The sequence below is a fragment of the Ambystoma mexicanum genome, chromosome 5p (genome assembly GCF_040938575.1).
Source record: "Ambystoma mexicanum isolate Mex_15411 chromosome 5p, UKY_AmexF1_1, whole genome shotgun sequence".
NCBI lineage: Eukaryota > Metazoa > Chordata > Amphibia > Caudata > Ambystomatidae > Ambystoma > Ambystoma mexicanum.
Window position 1 is genome coordinate 47,597,688 of NC_090930.1, and position 16,534 is coordinate 47,614,221.

Sequence of the window (16,534 nt, forward strand, 5' to 3'; positions counted from 1 at the left end):
GTCTCTTGATCGTCATTTATAGGCCAATTTTGGTCCTCTTGGTCCAAGTCCACATCCAATTCGACGTCGACAGCCAAGAGGTTCTCCTTGTAGCTTTGTATTAGTTGTGCCATTGCCAAGAATTTACAATGTATTGCTGATACAGTAGGGTTTTTTCCCTTTAATGGCTCCACAAATTCGAAATTGCCTGATTTCGGTACTCTCAGTTGGGCCTCTGCATGTAGCCTGATCAAGAATTCAGATCATGTAAGCCATTTGTATTCACTTTCTTGATATACATTCTTTATTAAGCATATTCGGCTATTAAATGAGTCTGGTATATTTAGATTCATCTGTAAGTGTCATACCCTCCTTTGCTATAGGGATGTGCCTTATGCTCTCATTTGGTGTTGAGCAGTTACTATCCTCTTCACACTGGGATTGCGGTGGGGCAGAGTCAAGTGTTACCTCATCCCGGGGGTCATTTCCTTTGTTTGTGAGGATCCAGCTTGTGAGACTGCCTTCTCCATTGACCATCCGTTTCTTGGCTCGTGCCACCCTTTTCTTTGCTTTTTTTGTTCTTTTATCTGGCAAACCTGTTTCTGGTAATGGTGATGCCACCTCACACGATTTTTTATTGTTTACTGCCCTTCTAGCCATTCTGTGTTTACGTGAAAAATATATTGCAGGATCGTCTGCTGCTGTCATTGCCTCCTCTGGGTCTAAATTAATCTCTGGGGCCTCAATGATTCATACCGCTTCAGATAAGTTATGGTCCGCATCTTCACTGCATTTATGACCTGAGACGTTAGCTGGAACCAGATTGTTGGTGTTTTCCAAGATACGGCCACACATCTTCAGTAAGAATTTAAGAGCAAATTGCAGTGAAGCCATTGAGGACTGTAACTCCGCCATATCGGATGTACTTGGGTAGGAATCAGTAGATGCTTCCAATACTGTTCCAGTCATCGTTGGAGGTAAATGAATCATCAGGTTAGGTGAAGCTGATAATCGGGTGGGTGCCAAATTAAGAGAGTCATTCCCATGAATTGTTTGCTGATCTTCTAAATGGATACCCGCCAGCTTAGCAGGTGCTTGAGTCATCTGCCTCTGCATACTGAGGCATAACTCAAGCAGAGAATTATTGTCAATGTCCCCCAGATTGGTGATATCCAAGTGGTTACTGCCACTTTGCACCATGGGCTCCCCTTCTTCTAACACAGTTGAATTTATTTCAGGTTGTGGATTCACTGGGAAAAATCTGCTATTGCCCCAGTATTTAATGGGGTTGTCTTATTCATTTTCCTGTTTGGATCAGCATTGGTTGTAGCGCCACTCGTTATGCCCATTTCTTGTACTTGTGATTTTCCCTTCTGGTTATGAAGGTTATATTTAGGAATTGTGTTCTTCTTATTGGATGGCATTCTGTGATTTAAACAAATGATGTCCTGGTTACCAGATTTAGACTTCCCCAACAGCTCTGGGGTACAGGCACGATCAAGTCAGCTTCTTCTCTTCGTGCCCCTTTTGAGGGCAAGATCAAAGGCACTCTGCCCACAGTCTCCCGTCCACATGAGGTTAACAATCACTCTATAGTGTCATGTGACAGTGTGATCAGCGTCCTAAAAATGTAGCTTCTTTGCTTTTTAGAATCAAAGATCAAGTGCTACAGCTCTGTTAATACCAGAGATTATTCGTAGCCTCCTATTGTGTATATACACAATACTGTCGCTCCTCTCAGACCCCCACAACTCGCTTTCCCCTCCTCACCCAACACAAGCCCCCGAGCACCCTGAGGCTAGTGGCGGGTGGGTGGGTAGGCTGCGAGCAAAGGCAAACTGCCCGAGGCTAATGGCGGGCGGGTCGTTAAGCTGCAAGCAAGGAGAAACTGGGCAAGTGAGCAAGGAGCGAACTTTCAACGAGTTTCCAATGGGCTCGCAGCTTGCCTTATCTACAACGCCTACCCGCGCTTCTCTATTCCATCTTCTTCTCCGAGTTACCAAGCCATGCCGGAGAATGCTTAAAATGTAAATACCTTCGATTTACCGGGCACTCCTGTAGGTGCCGACACCGGTGTCTTGCCACATTCAGGAGAGTTACAGCAATTCGAGTCCCCGGACGCCGCTCTGCAGTTAGCTGTGGCTCATGGGTCACAAGTCGCTACTCGCTGGTCACGACACATACAACACGGAGCACGAAGAACGTCACAGGAGCTAGAGGAAAGAACCCTCTTAGACGGTCAAGCCGCACCAGCAACTCTAAGACTCTCAATACTGCCCACTTCCGACAGCAAACATTACTAAATACATACATGTCCCATTGTTGTTATCTCTTACAAGAATATACTCACATGTGCATGTTAACTTGAGTTTCCTCAGTTACAAAGTACCACTACTGGCCTGTCTTTCTTTCTGGAACCACACCCTGCTTCAGTGAGCAGAGAAGATTTCTTTTAAAATGGCTCCTCCTATAACCACTCAGAATACAAGTGTTTATTTGATTTGGGGACCGGTTTCTGTAGATGGGCATGACTCCTTCCTGGTGACTAGGCCGGGGCCTTGGCAAAGTACGGGGGCAAACTGAGATCACGTCTCTAACGTCATTTCTTGTAAGGGTGTCCCTAATTATGCTCACACCAGAATAAATACACCCCTCTAGGGAAATAAAGCTAATAGTCTATCTTGTAAGGATAACAAGTTTAATCTTTCAAAAATGAGGTTGGTAGCAAGGAACTCTGCTGCCTGAACGGTCTTCTCCTGTCCCTCATCCGTTCCTTTCTCCTGCCACAGTGGTCCCATGCAGGAGGTTATATATTCTGGTCTTGCTGTAGTGGCGTCACTGGATATCGGCTATGGCTTCATCCCAATCCATCCTTCTTCCATACAAGGGATGTTCCAAAGCCTTCCTTTCTTCATTGTCAGCAGTTTTTGTCAGAACATGCTGCTCTACATTTTGCTAGCTGATGCAAGAATACACTGTAGCTCATGCTTTCCTTCATTTTGTTACCTATGAATATTTTATGTACAAAAACATTTTCCAGTCATTCTCCATATTTCACTCATTATACTCATGTGTATCTGAGCCCTGTAAGTTCCCTCCCACACTTAATATTCATAATATGTCCCATTTCTGCATTTTGTGCACCGAGCATATAAATCCCATGTTTAGCCTGCATGGACTCCTGAGGCACAGTAGACTGCTGGTGAGTCACGTGTGCTGCCAGTGCTTGGCTCTAGTTACGAACCACTGCAAAGCCTGTAGTTCATTTTTAGCACAAGCTGCATTCTTCCCGGGAAGGGAGGGGGAGTTTGCATTTACTGTGCTAGGATTTTAAAAATGCATTGGATTTTCACATTACAAATGTATCCAGATAAGTTAATTGTACTTTATATTTAAACCATCAGTGCCCATGTCCTTCTAATGTGCCTGCCCATGTCTGTGTATGTGATTATATTTGCATGAGAAAGCCTTCGCAGTGCCACTCATGCCCATATTATAGCACCTAAAAGAAGTCTTGCCTAATTCTAAAGCGCTTGTGGGTGGACCCTGGTTCCTTCCCAACAGTATTGAACGTAACAATTATCAACATTGGGGGTAATGTCCCCATTGCAGTATATGTATAGTGCATTGCCCTTGTATAGAAATAAAATGGAGAAATATCACAAGCAATGGGTGGCAGAAACACGGGGGGAATGCTCCGCCCATGGTCAGAACAGGGTACAAACGACAGAGGGATATTGGACCACATGTCCGCATTTCTAGGAGCCAAATACAAAGGTAAAAAGCTTCACAGGAGGGAAGAGATTTTAGAGTTGTGGAAGAAGGTAGGGTACATAGAGGATAATGAGTGCAGGGCCCCAGTATGGCAACATCCCTGCCCCGAATACAGGTCACCCGACCACCCCCAGGGGAACAGGACAGCCCTTGCCGTGAGGGAGGCTATATCCGCTTGCCACCCTCCCTGCAGCAGGATACACAAACCCAATGTATGTGCCCACACCCACCTCACCCCCCTTATCATATGACTCATGTGAACCTAACCCCACAACACAGCAGGATACCAAGCTGCAGAAGGACTTAGAGGAGGTATTAGAAGTGGCACAAGCAGAACTGGCAAGGGAGAGGGCCCCCGGGGAAGGGGAGAGCAGACCAGGATGGGGCCTGGATGAATGGAGGGCCGGAGATATTTTGTTCCGGTTCGACAGCACACCATAAAAGACGTGCACATTGAGAGGGGTGGGGGGAGCAACGACCAAGGAGTGGAGAGTGTAGCTTATTGGTCAGTGAGGTTGGACAGAGATGTGGACAGAGACTTAGGGGAAGGAGAATGGGACACCATGGATGAGTTAGATGATGAAGAAGAGGGACAGGAATCACCAGAGACCACCCCAAGGGTGGAGAGCTTGTGGCCTCCGCAGTTGAGGAACAGGTTTGGGCGGGTAGCAGTGGCTAGAAAAAGGGGAAGTGACAAGCAAACTCGAAATCATGGAATGGGTACGCAGCTGCAGCTACTCAAAAGCCAGAGGAGGGTGCAATACGTTTCCCTGGGCTCAGATGGACAAGAACGACTTAATAAAAGCCCTCCGCCGCTCACATCGGGGGCTGAGAAATGGATATACGCATTTGAGGAACAAACCACTGGGATCCAGTTAGCCGTGCGAGACATATAAAGTTTGCTTGTAGAAATTGTGGGGGATCAGGCTGGGGATGTATGGGTTAAGGCTGTATAACCAGGAGTTGAACCAGATGATGAAGCACACAACGGGGCACCCTTTAGTAATATTAGAGCACAGATGTGGTGGGATGCCTCGCGGTGAGCATATCCCGACGCCAGACATAACAGTCCATTATGCAATACACAATGTGGGATGATTAAAAATCCGCTCAGTATATTTTGAAAGTGCAGGAGATGTGGAGATGGGAGACCAGTGGGACCGATCAGTTCCTATTTTCTATTTTTAATCAAAAGGGCATTGCCCAAAGAGGTACAAAAAGTGCTCGAAAAGATAGTGGGGATCAAGGGGCCAGCCGAAATACAAACTAAATTATAAACCATTGTTAAAGAATTAAAGGGAGGAAAAAGGAAACAGCACAAAGGCTGCAGGCTGAGGAAGCAAAACTGGTGCAAACAAAATTAGCAAAAATAGCAGTTGAAGGACAAAAATGGACTCCGCAGAGCAGGCAGCTGCATGGATGGATATAAGGATAGCAGTGTTTTGGCCAGTCAGAGGACAAGGGCGGATTTCAAAGGGGTAGAGGGGGCAAGGTGGGTTCAGAAGGATGGGGCGCAGGGGGGGGGGGGGGGACCAGGACCAGCACAATGTTGGGAATGCGGGAAGTGGGGCCACTTTGCAAGAGAATGTTGCCACGCTTACCTTCACTGACAAAGACCTGGAGCAGGTCTCCAAGCGACTATGGTCAAACAACGCCCACGATGTAGGGCTCTTGCGAGTGAAACCCGTGAGAATAACACTCAAACCATGCGCAGTGCTGCCCAGAGTAAGTCAACATCTACTATCAAAGTAAGGAAGGGATATGAGACACCATCACTGCACTGCTCCATCAGGGGATTGTTGTGCCCTCCACCTCCCCATGTAACACAATATAGAGGTAAAAGGGGGGAGTTGGAGAATGATTCAGGTTCTCCACCCACTAAATGACATTCTATAGGGAGTATGTCTGGTATTTCCTAACCCTGCAACCATTTTGTGCAGTATCCCTAAGCATGCAACACATTTCACTGCAGTGGACTTGAAGAATGCCTTCTTCTCTATACCCCTGCATTCAGACTCACAATATCTCACTGCGTTTATGCATAGCGGAATGCGCTTCAAACACACGAGACTACCACAAGGGTATTGGGGATCCCCCCAGCATCTTTACCAGAATCCTACATGTTGACTTAGAGAAAATTCAATGCTGGTGTGCAGTGACAGTGAACAGCAATGTCGAAGTGACTCTGTCATTCTCTTACAGCTGCTAGTAGATAAAGGATACAAAGTGGACAGAGCAAAACTACAATACTGTCTCAAAGAAGTACTTTACCTGTGGCAGTTGAGGTCTGTTAATGGCAAGAAAATCATACCGGAATGCACTGCATCAGTGCGCAGTATCGCTCAGCCAAGAACAGTTCAAGAAATGCAGAAATTCCTCGGTCTATGTAATTATTGCAGGGCATGGATTCTCGGTTATGCTGCATGCACCAGGCCCCTGCTGCAACACCTTAAAGAGGCGCAAAAGACAGATAAAAAGATTGTGTCGACAGAGAAAATGCTTACAGGTGTCAATGACGTGAAGGAAGTTATCTGCACTGCACCAGTGCTAGCGACCCCCGAGTACACTCTAGAATTCTACCTGTTTTCTCATTCGAATGGCCAAATGATGACCATGGTACTTACACAGAAATGCTCTATGGGCCACAAGCCATTGGCCTATTACAGTGGTTTGCTAGACTCAGTGATGCAGGGCCAGTTCCCTTGCAAATAGACACTTGCTGCTGCAGCATTTGCAATTGAAAAAAGCTCCACAATAGTCATGGGGTGTTCTGTAACACAGTACGTGGAGCATGCTGTATTTGCCAACCTTGAGCAATCAAAATCAACTCTGACCATGCAGCGGGCATCCGCATATGAGGTCATCTTGTTCAGTATACACATACTGCAATGCAAAACTGTAGACCCTGCCATGTCCCTCACAGAAATGTGTGACGAAGACCTTGCAAGGAATGACTGTGTGACATTGGAGGGGGAGGAGGAAGACATTCCCAAGCAAAGGACAGCCCGCTCAAGGGGGTTGGAGGGAATCCTTTTTGTTGATGGGTCAGCAACTATTGACCAGGGGACTGGCCTGATACACACTGGTGCCGTGGTATTGCACTTAGTGACCGGAGATTACGAAGTGATTGTGCAAAAAAGATTGCCCATGCATTATTTGGCCCAAGCAGCAGAGCTTATAGCGCTTATTGAAGCACTCCTACCGTCCCAGGGGTACATTGTGATGATTTATTCCTACTCCACCTATGTCACCAATGAGGTTCACGCAGGGCTAGCACGATGGAAGTGAAGAGGATCTACGAGGGCTGGTGAGTCCCCAGTACAGTATGCTGCATTGCTAGATAAGCTAATGGATGTGCTTTCCCAACCTTTCATGACGGCGTTGGTAAAATGCACAGCCCATACCAATGACACCGACGAGGTCTAACTCGGTGAAGCAGCCGCGGACACGGCTGCCAAACAGTCAGCATATCTCCCTGTGCCTGATGTCTTTGAGTATCCAGTGATAGCACAAGGACGAGCGCAATTACTTGACTCCTATAACTTGTTAGTACTTGCACAAATTATCAAACTACAGGAATGAACCCCACAGGAAGAGAAGGACCTATGGGTGAAAAGAGGACGTAACCAATCCCGATAGATATGTTGTGGCGGCAGTAAATAACAGGCAAAGTGGTCATGCCGCATGCCACTTTCGACCAGCTGCACCATCCATCACATGTGTCACAACATCATATTGCTGCAGATTTTACAGGAGGGCTGGTTCATCCCCAATCTGCAGGAGCTACCTACTATAATGGTAATTAAATGCACTACTTGCCAATCTTACAGTAAAGGTCACTCCTTGATAACTCTTTGAGGTACATTGCCCCGCCCAACTGGGCCATTCCGCGAACTGCATATTGATTAAGCGGACATGGGGGAGAGATATGATATGATATGATAGTTTGTTTATGTAATGGATATCACTACATGATAGTGATTGTGTGTCCCTTCTCCCGATGGGTGGAGGCAGGTCCTTGTACACATCCGGATGCTACATGTGCCCCAAAGTATTTGGTCAGGGGAGTGTGTGATGTATTAAGATCCGACAACGGCACTCACTTTTTCAATGAGCTGTTTAAGGAAATAAGAGCATTACCGTGCATCAGGAATTGTATGTGCACAATGTACCACCCCTAGGCCAACAGGATTGTAGAAAGGGTCAACGGTCTGTTAAAAAGCAAACTGTCAAAGTGGTGCACCACATTAAAAAATAATTGGTGCACTCTTTGCCCCTGGTGTTGTTTAGAATGCGCACGCAGCCCTGTAAGGATCATCATTGATCACTACATGAGGTGGTAACTGGGTGGCAAATGCACACGGCCCTATCTCCCATCAGGAAAGCTTCAGATACTCACAAGGCTGCGTCTGTTCTGGGGGATGAATTCAGGGATTATCTGTCTGCCTTAACAAAAGTAATACAATTTATTCCTCAACAGATAGCACCACCATGATCGAAAGATTAAATCAGAGCTGCATCTACCTCAGTGACATCACCACTGCTTCAACTGTTCCCCGGAGATTTGATCTACGTAAAGAATTTCGTCCATTGGTGGAGTGAGCCTAGGTACCAACCGTCCATTCACCGTTGTCTATGCCACTCCCCTGGTGGTAAAGTTAGGGAGCTGCGGTATTGGCTACATCTTTCGGACATCCACAAAGCACCTCATACCGCACCCCCTGCACAGACTGAGTAAAAGCTAACCATGTCAGAAACATACCATACACTGAGTAATTACACATATTAACTGCCTTTTTATTTTTTTATTTTTTATTTGTTTATAGTTCAAATACAAAATTTTAGAACCTTTACAAAAATTTAAAAGAAAGGAATATTTACATTTGCAATAAGACACAATATAAATCTTCTTATTACACAATTTAAGATAGAAGATATCATATCTAGCACTCTGAATCCTCTAGTTCTTTAAAAAATTAGCAGCTCTTTTTCAATGTATTTACACATGCTAACCAATTCAAATACCAGGGGTTTATGCGTACCTTGCATCATACGTGCCCAAAGAAATTGCAAACAATCCTCAAAATCAGTGTTTACAAATTTCGCAAGACGATTAGTCCTCATTGATTTAAAGTATGGGCATTCAAGAATTAGGTATTTCATGGTCTCAATTGGTTCGTTACAAAAGGGGAAATGACATTTGGTTAATTTAAGTTCCCCTTTGTTGATCCAGGTAGCAGTTCTTTCTCTGGTGTGATGTAGGTTCAGTCTGTACAATATATACGCTTATCTAGTATGGTTGCATGGGAATAAGACAACATGATCAAATCTCGGGATACGAGGTTTAAGAAAGGCCCCATACTCCTTGTACATTTTATATGTTGCAATTCTTTCAATTGTACGCAGCCAATCCTGCTCAAAGAGCTTCCTTTTTGCAAAACCTGGTCGCAAATATACATCTTCAATAGTAATGCATAAAGAATGCAAAAGCTGCTGCATATTAAGGTGATATTTTTTAAAGGAAGCTGAAGTAGGTGAATCCAACATACATTTCAAATCTTCGTACAAAGAGTTCTTAGGCGGGAAATGAATTTTTACATAACAAGATAACTGTCGCCATTTCCAGCGAGTAGATAATGCAACCAGGCCAAACTCATGGCGTATTACTGCGTTAGGTGTACACATTGGAAGATGTATTGCGGATTTTATCAATGAACCTTGCATGGAATCTTGAATTGTGCTCATGTCACACAGGCACATATCCATGGAATACAGAATGACACTTTCTATTTTTAACGTTAAGAAATCAATCATAGGGGTTAGTGAAAATTTGCAGTACTTCAAGTATATCCTTTTTAGCTGGGATAGTAGAGGGCGAGACTTGTTCTTAATCAGTTCAGTCCATGCGTTAATTGAATTTTTGGCAGTGAGATCATAACCCAAATAGATCGCGGTAGAGATGCAAGGAATTTTCATTTTCATAATCTCCCAATTATATCTCTTACTATTCTGTTTTCTACCAAATTTCAAAACAGCCGTTTTTGTGAGATTTGGGGTCAAATTATGAGCCACTGCAAATGCTTCAAAAAGCAAAAGCTTGGTTTGTAACCCGGCTGGAGTTGGGTCAAAAATGATGATATCATCTGCAAACGCCATCCATTTGATCCGTAACAGGCCAATTTTAACGGAGAACAGATTACTATGATCCCAATCCTTGTCAAGGTCAGAGATATATAAATTGAAAAAGGTTGCCGCTAAATTGCAGCCTTGCTTAAGACCAATGGATGTACCAATGGGGTCAGTAGTTCGTCCATCTACGGAGATTTTTATTTTGTAAGTGGTGTTAGTATGAAGTTTGATAAACCAGTAAAGCAGTACTGAGGGAATTCCCATGTTCTTCATTAATTCCCACAAGAGATTTCGTATGACATTATCGAAAGCAGATGACATATTAATCATGGCAAAGTATACAGGTTGTGAATTAGTTGCTTTGGTACCAGCGATCAAATGTGACATGATGGTGGCATTCAGAGAAGTACTCATGCCCTTCCTAAAACCTGTTTGATATTTTGAGCAAAGTTTTTTTTCCTCAATGAACTTTTCGAGATCATGTAATAACAGAATGGCGAACAATTTCGCGTCCGTGTCTATCAGAGAGATCGGTCTGTAATTATGTGGATGAGAAGGATCCACCTTTTCAAATATGGGAACAATATTCGCTGAGGTCCAAGAGGGGGGAATATGACCAGTACTGATAATAGAGTCAAATTTAATTTTTAGAATTCCCGCCCAAAACTCGGGGTCAGCTTTATACAGGCAAGGCGGAAGGCCATCAGGTCCTGCTGCTTTGGAATATGATATTCTTGAAATTGCCCATTTAAGATCTTCCAGTGACCATTCTAATCGGCCGATCCTGCTATAACACAGCTGTATAGATGAGACAGACTCAAATCTCGTTGGAACAAGGAACTTCGCAGTTACATAGTCACACCATACTTGATCAGAAATACAGAAAGACGTTGCCAGAGAAATATTTTTATCGTCATTTTTGATAGTATGCCAAATTGTTCTTGTATCATGCGACGATATAGCTCTGATAAGGTCGCAATTCTCTCTGTTGTACTTGAGAATACGAGCATGTCTGATGTTCCGCTTAAATACCTTCATGATTTTCAACCTCATAGCACGAAATTGGAAAGGTCCTAGGTCTGAATTTTTTTATTGTCTGAGAGCCTTATTTTTCTCTCTTTTTAAAGGTTTACAGGTAAGGTCAAACAGGTGATAATGATCACTCCTAGTAAACCTTTTGCTAAAGATGGTAAGCGCATTGGCAATCACTTCAGAATAGTGGTTGATCGAAGAGAATTCAGTTCTTTTATTTGGCGGATCAATTGAAGATATTTTATGCGATACATGCTTAACAAATTGATGGCACAATCCCTGATTCCATCTAATAGAAATTTGAAGGCGATCGTGCTCCACTAGAGCCAGAGCTGGCTCAAAGGCTAGTAGATTGCATTCCAATTTAAGATTGCAGGAAATACGTGCATGGTCGCTGGATAAAATGCGACTACATTTCAGAGTTGATGTAAGCGGGGAAAGGTTGTGGGTAACGAATATGAAGTCTATCATCGATGATTTTGAACCTCGGGACAATGTGAATTGCGGCTTCATATCGTTACTCACAACAATATCCATATCCCAGTCTCTCAGTAACTCTCTGAATTTGGTCCCCCTTCCACAAGATAGAAGGGAAGGTTTTGGTGATCCACCTTCACTTAAATCCCTACAATCACAGTTAAAATCACCTCCGATGATAATTTCTACAGATTGATATTTGTTGGAAATGTTTTCTAAACAACCATCAAGTTCATCCAGCATTATATCAATCAAAATAGCAGCCGGGTTCCAACATAGAGAAATAATTAGTATAGGTGGATATCTTGATGGATTGATCTGCACAGGTACACCCAGGAGACTTGCTGATTCCCTGATTCCCAGACCCACTTGGATTGTAAGTTAACAGAGTTGTTGATATCAATTGCAAGCCCCCCACTCGGGCGGCCTAAGAGCGACTTCTTTGCGAGGCTGCAATAAGTAGTATAACCTAGTATCGTAAATGAGATCAATTTCATTGACTCTTGTACTATAATAATGGCAGGTTGATTCTCCAACAGTAGTGATGCGTGCCAGTTTATCAAATTTGCATAACCACAAGTATTCCATGAGAGAACCTTCAAAGAAGTATTTCCAGGATGCTATGAAATAGTAGGTACGATTTTTGACCTCAGAATGGCAGTTATCATTGGTTCAAGCCATGGAATGTCTTTGGTAACGGCTACATGGGTTAGTAGTGCATGCAAGTCTCCGTCAAGACCACCATATGTATTTTGCACGGACTGAACACTCTCCGTTTTCAGAGCAACAGTAGAATCAATGTAAGCTAGAAAATCATTAGCTGTGGATTCCAGTTCAAAAGTGGATAAATCTAATCCCTGACTTCTAATCTCATCGCGATTAAACCAAAGAAACTTCAAGATGGTTTCAGAGCTCAGATAACATATAGCTCTATGGTTGTCAGTCTGGGCTATAGAGACTCTCAAGATGTCCTCAGATCTAACCATTCTCAATTGGGGAATGCGTGAGAAAAGAGACAAGATAAATGATCGATTTATGCGCTTCCCAGCAGTCGAAATCGCATTACCTTCGAGACCGACAATATAGAATTTGGTGTCAGCCTTAGGTGGATTCCTTAGATTATCTTCTTTAGCCGGTGGGGGAACGATAGCCTCCACCTGTGCTAATTGTACTGCAGGTGTTAGTAGCGCGGTTCTTTGGGATTCAAGGTTCCAAGAACCCTCATATAAGGTCTTTCTCAAAGTTTCAAGTATTTCACAGTGATGATTCTGAGTGCTTTTTTGTACAGTTGGAGGGAGCGGCAAAGTTTCCTCCTTATTCATCTTCATTGGCAGATTAGTGAGCACCTTTGTTAATGATTCGGCACTCAGTGAACATTCCTCAAGAGCTTTTTTTCAAGGTTTCAAGAAGGTCCTGGGGAGACTTCATCAGATGCTTGATGTGAGTCTCAGGGACACATCTGCTAAGGGCGGGACCATGAATAGAGATGCGGTTGGGGGCAAAGGTAGTTTTTATCCCCCTATTGTCGAAGGTTTGTTTCTTTTTTGGTGACGGAGAGGGAGTCTTATCCTTACCATGTATGATGCTTAAGAGTTTGGAATTACGTTGATCGGATTCCAAATCTAATTGTGATACTTTGCCCTTACCATTTATTGTGTTTGAAAAGTGACTGTTGCTAGTCTCATTTCCTTGTTTTTTCCCCAAAGTAGTCCCTGGACAGCGTGTTATCTCAGTACATGCATCACTATATGATTTCCTCTTAGATAACACTACGTCATCAGTGAGTTTTATGTCATTATTAGATGTAATTAGTTCCAGAGAGACATCCTTCCTAGTAGTGCAGGATCTACCTGCAATCGGGAAATAGGTGTTCAGGTTAAATTTCCGATTTGGAGGTAGGATCTCTTCCGTTGCTTTGGGTTCAGTCCGGGTGCTCTTGACTCGGAATTGCCCACATACGTTTTGGGAGCGATGATAGCAGAAATAGGTTTGATCTTGATCGATATTGCATGCTCTCTGGATTGTTTAGAGGGGGGCTCATTATTTTGTTTTTTTAATTGTATTTTTGGTTTAGAACCCAAGGTCGGAATAAGAGCATCCTGACTTTCCTTTGAAAGTTGGTGTAAATCAATACTTTCCTCATCAGATATTACGATCTCCGTTTCCGGTTCGGAGATCTGAGCGTCATCAGGTATCAATGATTCCAAATTGACAGCCACATTGTTCATAGATTTTCTGGCTATAGCATCCTTCCTCCTCTTCGCATTTCTTTTTGTTGCTCTTAAATGCAACTTTTTTGCACGTCGAGACATAAAGGAATAGTTCTCCTCAGTGATGGAGCATTCTTGTTCTTTCAGCTGTTGTTCATCGAGTACCTTCACCAAAGTAGAAGGAGTATCCGGACAATCAAGTGGAAGAGCTAGCTTGGCTAATTGGGAAATGAATGTACCATGCATTGCCTCTACTGAAGCTTTTAGTTCCTTTATTTCGGCAGTGCAATTACATGTCGAGAGGACAGAAGGGGTACATGTCGGGTGGATGGAAAGAGAACCCACCTCCGCGCCTGATTGGGTAACCTTTTCAACTTGGACAGGGATAGTATGTATGGACTGACTGTTAATAGCTCGTAGTGTTTCAGCAGCAATAATAAACCCTTCAATCTTGTCCATTTGTGAACATAACTGATGTAAAGTACCTTTTACCTCTGTTCATTCTAAGTGAGTCAGATCATGTCCCTTATCAAGTAAATCCAATATCTTAATAATCACAGGGAAAGTAGATGGAGAGCGTGAATCCTTCTCACTAATTGCATTAGGGCTCCCCGAAAGGTCATTTTGCGAGGGCCTAATGCCGTCATCTGCTGGATCAGGAGAATATAAGAGGTGTGATGGTGGTAATTCATACTTAGATTCTTGTAAGGGGTCGTGCTCATTTGAGCAATGTTGGTCATCTCGTAATTGAGAGTGTCCCATAGCAGACTTCTTAAAGGGGCCATAGACGAGTGGAGTTAACGTGCTCATAGCACGAGACACCTGGTCATCAAGGACAACCATATTTTCCATTGTGAAGTCATACTGATCATTGAGCGGGGTTTTTAACAGTGGAGCTTGCAAACCACTACCGCATCCAGCCTCTAGAGGCTGGGCTGCAGAGATATGAAAATTCCCATTACTCAAATGGGGAACATTGAAGGTAGCTGTTAGTGGAATCGTTTCACTAATAGCATGTGCATGGATGATAAGCCGATGTGGTGGCAAGCGTACACAAGCTCCGACCTCCCCAGAGATACCTGAGGTCGATGCTTCAAGGGCAGTGGGTTCAGTGGAAGATGTTCGACCACGACAGATAAACGAATCAATGTTCGAAGATGTCGATGCCATGCTACCTAAATCGTTACATTTGCTACGGAGTCCAGCAGCCATAGTGGGGTTGGAACTCCCAGTGTCAAGATTCAAACTCGAAAAAATAAATAGTTGAGAGTTAAACAGTTCTACGTAATTAAAAATGAATGTGTAAAAATAAACATGTACCTGAGCAAACTAAAACTTATGGGCTCACCGTGCAAGTTCAAATTTCCTCTAAACACTCGTCAAAGCAGGTTAAAAATATAATTAAACAAAATTATCCAATCACCAGAGCCACATCCAGAGCAGCCAACAGCAAGCAGCGTACTTGCATGTACTTCCGTGTGCGCGTGCGCGTGCGCCCAATGAAATTAAAGCTGAAAGTAAGTAAAAAAAAAAATATTTAGGAGAAATAGAAAAGGGGCGTAAATTTAGCAATGAGCGTTATTGCTCACAGACAGTTCCAATGTCAGTAGTTTCAGTATTTACCTGACTTAATGAGGCCAGGCAGCTTCCGTGTGTGTCACGCAAAGGGGCAGAGCGGGTCCTGGCAGGATGAAGGCTGGAGGTGAAAGCTGAAGAAATGAAAGTCTGTGACAGCGAGCAAACAGCGTACTTGCATGCACTTCCCTGTGCAGACCTTAAGGTGCAACTATAGATTGTTCTTGATCCAAGTATTTTCATTTCGTCTGTTTACAAATTACCAAAGTTGCTAAGCAAACTTTGCACTTTTTCCACATTTTGCTCTCTCTCCCTTTCTCCTGTTTCTCTGGGGAATAATACAAAATGAAGCCTTGCACACATTTCTTTGCAAGGGAACAAGATATACAGTCACATGGCCACACTGTGGTGGTTACATTTTCTTCAATGTATATTTGTGTCATGCATTGTGTTGCTGGATTGTTTGCCGTGTTCATGTTCATACTGGGAATTTATTTAGAATGTAGTTTTATATGGGGCGGTCATATAAAAGGGGGGGAGAGTGGAATATTACTTGTTACTTATATTGCCAATTTATCCTCATATGCTAATGCGACTATTATTTCTACATCATATGGAGAAACCGAGAAAAGCAATGCATCTTTTGTTCACACAAATGGTAGCCAAGAGCAAATGGGCAGGTTTACTGAATTGGTATGTTACAATTTTTTCCTAATATGTTTTCTAATATTACTGCATGGTTCAATGCTTCACACATTATTGCATCAAAACGTTTCAAAAGACAACTAAGAAGCACGTAATTTTATGAGTAGATATCATAGAAGATTTGCACCATCCAGAATTGAGTAATAGTTGGTATGCAGATGGGCGTTGTTACATTTGTTCCTTGATACCATATGCCTCGGGGGCCCTCAAGGTATTAACGCCATTCTGCTCTTGAAGGCTCAATGTTTAGGCCATCTAGCATTATGCAGGCTACAAAGCACTTTCCAGGCACGGCGTTTACAACTCGTGATGATGGACTCGGACGAGCTGCAGTGTTCCTGCAACCCCAGAAGCACACAGTGCTTACAAAGACTGTACTTAAAGCTGAAGAGTGTGCAATTCGTAGCAAACAGATGGCAAGAGACTACAATGAGTTACATGGCAGGAGGCCTCATCGGATTTGGAGAAGAAGTGATCCAAAAGGTGAATGCTGTACGTGGAAAATGCCGGAATGAGCATGTGGTGAAACTCACATGTATCGAGTCAATGGAAAAAACAATAAAAGTACAAAAGTAAGGAGCATCTGAACTGTGTTTTTACAATGAGGGGAGCGTCTTCGTCTGGTCCAACAGCAAGTGCAACAAGACATTGTA

General features: G+C 43.4%; 1 protein-coding gene and 1 long non-coding RNA gene across 2 annotated transcripts in view; one reads left to right on the forward strand and one right to left on the reverse strand.

The window, feature by feature from the left end:
* Nucleotides 1–15,050, reverse strand: part of LOC138480707 (uncharacterized) — a 121,538-nt gene extending 106,488 nt beyond the window's left edge. The window contains exon 1 of the long non-coding RNA XR_011274118.1: nt 14,922–15,050. This is a non-coding gene — a long non-coding RNA (uncharacterized lncRNA). The remainder of the gene's footprint in view (nt 1–14,921) is intronic.
* Nucleotides 15,051–15,279: 229 nt separating this feature from the next.
* The window catches only part of LOC138480708 (zinc finger MYM-type protein 1-like), a 135,769-nt gene continuing 134,514 nt past the window's right edge, over nt 15,280–16,534 (forward strand). The window contains exon 1 of the mRNA XM_069612410.1: nt 15,280–15,381. Coding sequence (XP_069468511.1) covers nt 15,356–15,381 — 26 coding nt within the window. The 5' untranslated portion in view covers nt 15,280–15,355. The remainder of the gene's footprint in view (nt 15,382–16,534) is intronic.